General features: G+C 37.4%; 3 protein-coding genes and 1 pseudogene across 4 annotated transcripts in view; 1 reads left to right on the top strand and 3 right to left on the bottom strand.

Moving 5' to 3' along the window:
• The window catches only part of LOC113474097, a 14,621-nt gene extending 8,918 nt beyond the window's left edge, over positions 1-5,703 (bottom strand). Inside the window, exons 1-4 of the mRNA XM_026833681.1 lie at positions 5,209-5,703; positions 4,890-4,977; positions 4,353-4,458; positions 4-612 (exon numbers count right to left, since the gene is read on the bottom strand). Of these exons, the coding sequence (XP_026689482.1) occupies positions 4-612; positions 4,353-4,458; positions 4,890-4,977; positions 5,209-5,327 (922 nt within the window). The 5' untranslated portion in view covers positions 5,328-5,703. The remainder of the gene's footprint in view (positions 1-3; positions 613-4,352; positions 4,459-4,889; positions 4,978-5,208) is intronic.
• Positions 1,165-3,822, top strand: LOC100181843 (cytochrome P450 1A1-like). The gene is made up of 6 exons (XM_026833771.1): positions 1,165-1,837; positions 1,969-2,055; positions 2,327-2,403; positions 2,469-2,626; positions 2,833-2,999; positions 3,236-3,822. Exons 1-6 carry the CDS (start codon positions 1,199-1,201, stop codon positions 3,698-3,700), a joined length of 1,593 nt encoding a protein of 530 aa, XP_026689572.1. The 5' UTR covers positions 1,165-1,198; the 3' UTR covers positions 3,701-3,822.
• A 491-nt stretch (positions 5,704-6,194) lies between the features above and the next one.
• Positions 6,195-7,332, bottom strand: LOC100178760 (partner of Y14 and mago-like). The gene is made up of 3 exons (XM_009859787.3): positions 7,198-7,332; positions 6,878-6,974; positions 6,195-6,804 (listed from the first exon to the last, which is right to left on the bottom strand). Exons 1-3 carry the CDS (start codon positions 7,259-7,261, stop codon positions 6,306-6,308), a joined length of 660 nt encoding a protein of 219 aa, XP_009858089.1. The 5' UTR covers positions 7,262-7,332; the 3' UTR covers positions 6,195-6,305.
• Positions 7,314-9,433, bottom strand: part of LOC101242439 — a 4,458-nt pseudogene continuing 2,338 nt past the window's right edge. Inside the window, exon 2 of the transcript XR_003395753.1 lies at positions 7,314-9,429. The product of XR_003395753.1 is annotated as a multidrug resistance-associated protein 5 pseudogene (transcript). The remainder of the gene's footprint in view (positions 9,430-9,433) is intronic.

Raw genomic sequence — 9,433 nt, 5'->3', positions numbered from 1 at the left:
TACGTCGTTCCATTAGTTGAATAGCATGTTTATGAACGTTCACTGATCTTCTGTATTTACCAAGTCGGTTGCAACAGTAGCCAAAGTACTTAAGACACCAAACTGTTTGCCGGCATTTAAATTTTTTGTTGACCTCTTTTATGTTTGAAACCTGTCGGTAGATGGCGTCCAGGAGTTGTAGAATCTCCTCGGCTGTTTTGCAATAATGAAACGCGTCTGTGTCACAGTCACATACGTGTTGTATTGCTCCAGCAGTTTCTACAAGTTCAAACAGTCGCTTATTCGGATCAGAGATACACTGTGTACTCTCAGCACAATATTTTAATACTTTCAGCGCCTCTTCGCACACACCACAGCTGGAAAGTTTCTGAGATAAAAGTCGCAGTTGTTCTATAACTTTAGCTTTGTCCCAGCACGAAACGGCTTCGTTTTCACGTACAAGGTCGTGTACCAAGTCACCAATATCTTCCGTTGCTCGTTTCCCAAGCATGCACCTAACGATGGCGATCTTCACTTGCAACAGCAGGCTACCGCATGCACAGGGCAACAGCTTTTCCAATGCTCGTTGTGCATCGTCGTACTTTTCTTCATCGAAATATGCTCTCGCGAATGCTGAAAGACAAATATGGTTTATATCGAAAATCATTTAAAAATGGGTTGCTATTATTATGTCTATTAATTAACCGGAAAATGAACAATGAATAAAACAATATGCAGGCTGCCCCATGTCCGTTTTTTTCCGCCATGATTACAAAACGTAAGAAAAAATAGGATGTCACCTTCATAATTTTTCTGTCACGAACATACTTTACGAAAATACTTTTCTCCAAAGACATAATTTATCCGCAACTAACATAATTTGTTCGTAACATACATTATTTTTTGTCACAGACATACTTTTTGGGTACAGGAATAATTGAATTTGCTTTTCATAGACATTTTTTTATAATAATAATAAAATATCGTGGACATAATTTGCTCACGATTATGCATATACTCAATTTAGGCGTCGACTTTGCAAAATAAATGATTATATTACACGTTTCATATTGCGCTACCTATACAGAGCGCATTTCCGTTTTCTCTTGGCGTAATGAACCGGATATTGCTGGTACTACATCATAACTAATACATAAACATCTTTAAAGGATGCCAGATATTTATTTATAAGGCGCAATGATAGGCCTAGTGTGAAAATATGGAGTCCGTTTGGGTCGTTATAAAATGGGTGAAAGAAACTATGATGTCAAACTCAAGTTTTGAAACAATAGTTGCTGTTGCCACGCTGTTGTTGTTGCTGATGTTTGTCAGTGAAAACTGGAATTGGCTCAAAATCCCGGGTCCAATTCCGTGGCCGATTATTGGGAATCTAGGATCACTCAAAGGCACGAAGTTTCTTAGCATACACGAAATGTACAAAATATATGGCCGGATATTTCGTTTGAAGTTTGGCCGAGTAAAAGCGGTCGTTCTCTGTGATGTTGAATTGATAAAAGAAGCATTGCTTGATAGAGGGAGGTCTCTCTCAGGTCGTCCGCAGTTTGCATCGTATAGACTGGTATCTGGTTGCAAGAGCGTTGTTACAAACGACCCACGTTGTTTAAGGGAATGGGTAAACTACAAGTCGACGATGGTACAGACTTTATGCAGTATCTCAAACAACAATGAAATGAAAGAACTTATGAACGAACGCATCGGATCTGTGCTTGTTTATATGATCCAGGAATTAGAGAAAGGTGGCGATGGTCAGAACTTTGCAGAAGATATTGTCACTAAGACAGTCGCAAATTTCCTGTGCACTGTGTGCTATGGGGAAACCTATGATTTCAACAGCAAGGTTGTTTCATATCATTTTTTTGGTTTTATATACGTAATTTTTGTTTTTTTTTGGTTCTTATATATATAATTTTTGGTTCTCATATACGCCAAGTCATGCTCTTTCGTAACCATGAAAACTTTTTGCAACAGGAATTCAACAATTTGATTGAAATGAGCCGACATTACACGGACAACTTGTCAAAATCGATATTGCGCGACATGATCCCACTTGCAGAAGTAAACACATGTATTCTGTTATTTTAAAATTGATAGAGTGGGGAAAGATGGGTCACCTTTTCATTCTATTTTCTAGTTCGAATTGGTAATAAACGAAGAACATTCAAAGAATTATAAAACCGTTTCGTTACGACTTCCATATACGCTGTTGTTAATTGTTTAAAACACGATCAGGATATTTGGATATTATGTGTTAAAGGTGTTCCATGTGTTAAATGTTAAAGGTGTGTCTTCCCTCGCTCTCTACTATATAACAGACACATCGTTTCAGATTCTTCCAAGCGTAAACAAAGGAAGAGCAGATTTTGCCAAGACGAGCTACCACCTCCACCTCTGGTTCTTAAAAAGGTACAAACCGGGAAATAAAACGCCCATGCTTTGCGACCAATTTAAAATAATGTGTCCACTCATAGGGTAGAAGAGGTCATTCAACATTTCCAACCAAACAAACTAAACGACTTGGCCTCAGTGATGGTCTCTGACTTAACTAATGACCCCACAGAAAATATTTCTAATATAACTGAAAAGGATCGAAACTCGATAGCAGCAATTATCAACGACTTGGTACAAGGTAACACATAAACGGTGTAGGGTGGGGAAGATGGGACACCTCTCATTTAGTAGTTAATAAAAACAGAATATAAAACTGTATCTTCGCGACTTCCATAGACCGTTGTTAATTGTTTAAAACACAGGATATTTGGTTATAATTGTAATCTTTCCCCACAGTACTATACGATGTAGGTTAAAAAATTGCTTAAACATGTTGCAAAAAAGGTTATCATTCTCTGTACTCTATGGCGCTATGGGTGGTCACATACATGATAAAGTACCCAGAAGAAGTGAAAAAGATTGAAAACGAGTTAAATGAAGTGTTGGACGACTATCTTCCTACGTTACATGACCAGGAGTCTCTACCACACACCATGGCCTTTATCAATGAGGTTAGAATGCAAAAGTTATCTAATTTGAACGCACCTGGAAAAATCGCTAATGATGTGTTACCGTGCTGAGTTCTGTGCCCGTATGTCAATTGCACAACGGACCTTAAGTAGAAAGTAGGCTATAAAGTGCAAAGTTAATAACTTAAAAATGTCAGTTTCGATTTGAGCACAATATGTGTTTTCGGGTGGAGCAATTGCTTTAGAGTTTAGACAGAAGCGTGCTATTGTTTTTTTAGGTTTTGAGATGCAGACCGAGCCTTCCATTGGCGGTACCGCATTCAGCTACGGAGGATACCAAGCTCGGTGGATACGACATCAGCAAAGACACGATGGTGGTAGCAAGTTTATATTCAGCAAATCGTGACCCAAAAGTGTGGGCGAACCCGGACCAATTTGACCCAAGTCGATTTTTAGCCAAAGATGATTTGGGTGTGAAAGTGTTGGATGAAACAAAAGTGGAACAAGTGTTCACATTCTCTTTGGGGGATCGAAAATGTCCAGGCGAAGACATCGGAAGATCATTTCTTTTCTTAACCACAGCGTACCTCGCGCATACTTGCAAGTTAAAGCCAGACCCAGCCAAACCACCAACTTTTCAAACTAAGCCTGGTTCGATAACCAGACCAAAAGATTTTGGTGTTCAGCTTAATGTTAAAAAATGTTGGCTGGGCGTGTTTAAGCCAGATGATAACGAAGAGTAAGAAGATGTAAAAAGAAAGTGAAAGCATGGACCATCTTACCCCAACCTGCTATTACTAGGTGGAGTAAGATCGAAAATTGTTTTATAATAATTTAAATCATACATCTCCCGATCGTGTTTATACAATTAACAACACTCAAAAAAATACAATTAACAACACTTAAAAGTCGCGGGCCGACGGTTATATAGTTATGTAAATATTCTTTGTTTACTACCAAATGGCTTAGAAAAAGAAAATGAAAACCCGTCTTACCCTACTATATCTTGATTGAACCGTTCATACGTGTTGTTTACAAACTGTCTATGCATATTGCTGTGTCCTGTTCAGCAAACATATATACTTGACAAACATCAAAATAAAAACACGCATTTCTGGACGCGAAAGGGTACGTCATATTACGAATAACCACTTTATTATTCATATAATATTATTTATATAAACGACACCGTTGGTGACGCAACAGTTTTGGGCGCAATCGTTTTGGTGGCACAACCGTAAAAGTGTTGGCACATCATATTGCCAACGCGTTTTTTGTTTATTAAATTAAAATTATTTTAATCTGTCATAATTATAAAACAGTCAGAAAATATTTGTAACAGCAAAACACCACATCCTGTTTGCACATCCTTTAATTTGTAGTCCTTATGCTCACCGTAAAACTCTGCTTGGACGTTTTCATACGCATTATGTTCATGCTGATCCGCTGTGTCAGCAATTCTATAGCGATCCTCACGAGTTTGCATTGCTTTGGAGCTCGACTGTTACAACAAGAAAACGTAAAAGTGTGTAAATGCCGCAAGAAAATATATTCAAGATTTTTGTATCTCGGCGACAGTTTGTATTGAAACTGATGTTATATTGTATAGCTGAGTGGGGTAAGATGGGACACATTTGGCACATATTCTCCAAATATCCTGATCGTGTTTTAAACAATTAAGAATATTCTTAGGAGTCGTACAGATACGGTTTCAAAATTGCTTGAATGTCCTTTGTTTATTACCAAATGGGAAGATAAAATGGAATAAAAGGTGTCCCATATTCCCCACTCTGCTATATCTGGCCAAATCGCAAAGATCAAACAGCTTTATCATAAGGCCTTTCATGTGGTTTGACTATAAAAGTTCATGGTGCCAGCGTACACTAAATTTGGAATAGATGTCAGTTAATCAGTCACATATCAAACACTTACCGTAAGTATAGTGGCAACAACCGTTCGCTTATTTGCAGTATCTTGATGTGAACAAACGGAATTATAATCATCGTTAAGTTCGTTGAAACTGTAAAACAAGAACAAGTATGACAAAAAAGAGGATGACAGGTTTGAACTACAAAACAAGAAAAGTATGGCAGGCTGTATAAAACGATAACTAAAACAAAGAGATTGTATTTCGCTGCTAACCAATTAGCAAACAATTTATTTAGTTAGCAACCCATTATCACACAATCGGTTTTTCAAACACAAACTGAACCAAACTTAGAATCTCATATAACACAACACGCGAAGTCACCTATTAAGCTGTCTTCGTTGGTTCAATGCTGTTTGAGATGCTTGGCATTCCTCTACACTTGAATCGTCCACAAGTTCCAGACAGTGGTGCGAGTATTCCAATCTGCTTGGCCGACTCATCTCCGACAAGCGATAAGCGTCCTATGTAAACTAGCGTACAGCTCTATCCGCTAAAACTGGTCCATAGGTTAAATTGTGGGTGTGACACACTTACTTAAAGTGCTATATTTACTGTAGTACTGTTTGACAAAAATATTTCTGCTGACGTGGTTGGTTTTTGATATTCTTCTGTCCGTAACACTTGCGTCTGGATCCTAGTCGCTTTAAAGCAACTGTTTGCTATATTTCTCGAGCACAAAAGGCGATTTTATGGAGAGTAGAAAATGCAATGAAAATATTAGACCATTAAAAGTTACACATTAACTTACAAGCTTGTTTGGTCCAATTGTAATACGATTTTTGCGGCTATGCAGTAACTTAGTTCAGAAACAGCGCTACCTCGTTAAGCTTACAGCGAAACACAGCTTTAACCGTTCTGCAATAAATCATTTCGATTGGTTGTTAAGTTTTCATAGCGAGTGCAACCTTCACGTCTGAACCTGGGTCTTAACTGAGGCATTTTGAAGTCAGCTGTAATTTCAAAAATACAGCAATTTCGACGAACGCTCCCGTTTTTGCCTGGAAACCGTTGCAGCATACACCGTAATAAAATCACATCTACAATTTCTATTGCGACCGATACTATAGTTTTAATACCTCGTTATATAGGTAGACTCCGAAACACAGGCTTAACCACCACATTCCAAAAGCCGACACTACAGAAACAGTACGGAGGCTGCGATATTTAGGCAGCTGTAGACAGTTTAACCATAACCGTTCTGTATGTTGGAGCCAAGACACACAAACATAGTCACTAATCATAAGTGCATTTTTTTTTCATTTTTTGGTAATTTACATGAATGTAAAACATAAATGAAATCATAAAACTTTGTTGGTGTAGTTTATTGCAAAATACTCAACCCCGCATAAACTATATTGATTCAAACAACTATAAAAGTTAGTGAACATGAACAATTCATTCTATAAAAAGTAACTAATTCATGAAGACTCTAATTTATTTAGTTCATCAATAATTTCTTGACGTTTTTGTATTTTCTCAAGCTGCGTTTTGTCGGGTTTTGATATCTCTCCAGAATCGATTTTTGCTTTCAAGTCATCTATCTGACGAATTTTCTTTTTTAAATTCTTAATTTTTTTTGCAGCTGCTTCAGTGTCAGTAAGTGAGGAGGCATTGCTGGAAGAGACATGGCTTGTAGCTAATTTTTCCGTGATTTCAGAAACATTCTTATCACCCGTGACTAAATCATTGTATTGTTGCTGAATGAGGACTTCATTTTGCTCGCCCTTCTTTTTCAACCTCTGCTCTTTCCGCTTGAGATTTTTCTTCGCTCCTTTGCTTAGAGGAAGTTCTACATCAGTGGAAGAAGAACTGAAACCAGGAACTGATTTCTTGGTTTGAATTGGGGCAACAAAATCAGGACTCAACCCAGGACAAGCTGGAGCATTTCTTCTATTGCGAGCACGAGAAGTTTCATACCTACATATACGAGCATTAATTTATTTTGTTTTTTGGATTAAACACAAAAGTTTAAACTGTTGGTGATAGATACCTCTTTACGTCTTCATCTGGAACATAACCTTCTTTTACTCTTTGTGCTTTTCTCCATGTACCATCAGGTCTTTGGGTGGCAGGTATAAAAGCAACACCTGTAGGTAGAAAATACATTATTAGCCTAAAATATGGTGTGTACTACAAAAATAAGAGGCGTAAAACAAACTTAAATTCGCAGTGAAAATCCTGCACAGTAAAGGAATGATAAACAAGAGCCTAAAAAAAGAAACAATAATATACCAGGGTGAGAAATACACAAAGCAGTTAAAGCACAAAGACCAACAGTTACTTTTTAAATAAATGTAACAAACTTACTACCTCGATCATCTCGAACTATTCCAGTGGCTTGTGATATTTTAAGATTGTGTTGTTGGCTACTCATGCTTAATTTGCATAATTGGAATGGCTATGTAGCAGTTTTGAACTAGATTCTGTAATGTGTTAGTAACAAAAATTAAATTAAATTGGCTTCAGCTTCTGGCTGGTCTGTTAATTATAAAACAATGCAGAAGTAACAACAACATTATTAATGATAGTAAGAATTTATACAATATTGAACAACATATATAATGTTATTTAATGCAATATACACATAACTTGCTTGTGTTATACAAAACTCTTTGAAGCACTTGGTGAGATAACCAGAAAACAGCATAAATCAGTTCACACAATTGGGTATGGTTAAACACTTTGTAAGAGGAACCTGTGTAATTATACTAGATATTTATTGAACAACAGTAACTATACAACAGGCAAGTACCGAGGAGGTATTAGGAACCTTAAAATATTTAAATATGGGCAATATACAGTAGTTGTGAATATGAAGTGTTTGTGTAATAGTGGGTACAACGAGAGTTGTGTATGCAGAGTTAAGAAAACGATAAAGACATCAGACACCAGAGAAATATTTGTGTATAATTGGTTTTATAATACATAGCTAACACACAAACGAGTAAATAAACAAAAACGATTAATAAATAATAAAACAAAAACTAACAAACAAATAAACAAAAAATAATAATTTGATTTGCTCTTTAAACAAAATAACTTTAAATGTTTAGCATAAAGTTTGGTCTGTGATAATCAATGGAAAATTTTTAGCACAATGCACAAAATTTATAACACAGTATATACACACTATTTACAAAATTGCATCGAAAAATTAACCCGCACTTATGATACCAGGGCATTGGATTCAAACACTGCTAGCATGCGAGAAAAGTGAGATTGTTTATCTGATAATAAAACATCTGGTGTATCAAACTCCAATATCTCTCCTTCACCGAGAACCATAACCCGATCACATGAAGTAACTGATGAGAGGCGATGAGCAATGGTGATGATCGTACAATCAGTGAACATTTCATTCGTCATTTCATGCACAAGTTTTTCTGTATCCGAATCAACAGCAGCTGTAGCTTCGTCTAGTATTAGTATCTTGCTGTTTCTCAGAAGGGCACGGGCCAGGCAAACTAATTGGCGTTCACCGACAGAATAGTTGCTACCACCTTCTAACACCATGCTCTCAAGTTGTCCTTCTTGGCTGGAAATGAGCTGTTTAAGACGGGTTTTCTCCAATGCAGTCCACAGAGCTTCATCAGAATATTCGGAAAATGGGTCCAAGTTGTACCTTACTGAGCCAGAGAACAAAACTGGGTCTTGGGGAATTATGGAGAGTTTTGATCGAAGAGCGTGAAGTGAAACTGCTTTGGTGTCAATACCGTCAATGGAGATTGTACCTGCTGAAATATCCACAAGTCTGAACAAAGTGACAGCGAGAGATGACTTACCGGAACCAGTTCGACCAACTACTCCTATTTTCTCTTTATCTTTTATTTGGAAAGAAATATCTTTCAGTGCAAAAGGTAGTCCAGCTCTATACCTCATGCTGACATTGGAATATTCAATTACTCCAGACACAGGCCAGCTCTCAATAGGGATGATGCTGCCCTCTGATTTTTCCTGAGGTATTTTTGTGATGTAATATTTAATCCTGTCAAAGGTTACAAACCTGGCTTCACACTCAGTTAAAAGCCTAATGGTGAACTGAATTAATCCAGTCATTAGAAATGAAGAACTAAGGGCAAGGCCAGCGCTTGCTGGTGAGATAACTCCACTGTTCAAGATTACCAATACAGTGGTCACTATTCCACTGATGACAGTAACAAGATCCAATCTAAGTGCGAGCCATCGATTTGCGCAGGCGAATAAGTAACAAGGCACACCATTAACATCCAAAAGTCTCTGGAACTCAGCTGAAAACACACTGCGCTGACCATATGCTCGTATAGAATCAAGACCATTAACGGTTGCAGTAATATGGGAAAGAAATGGAGATCGACTGAGAACATCAAGGCGTTTTAACTCACGAGCTGCAGGTCTGAAAATATAGTATGCCAAAAAAACAATGGGCAGAACTATGGCTAAGATAATGAGGAACTTAGGAAATACATAAGCTATGAGGCCACAAGCAAACAGTAGTGTAGTGAAGTTTAAGAAAAACATTTCCCACAAAAACGTCAGTACAGTGTCCACTTCGTCCATGTCTTTTTGA

Source organism: Ciona intestinalis, chromosome 3 (assembly GCF_000224145.3).
Source record: "Ciona intestinalis chromosome 3, KH, whole genome shotgun sequence".
Classification (NCBI taxonomy): Eukaryota; Metazoa; Chordata; class Ascidiacea; order Phlebobranchia; family Cionidae; genus Ciona; species Ciona intestinalis.
This window is presented reverse-complemented; position numbering and strand designations above follow the sequence as displayed.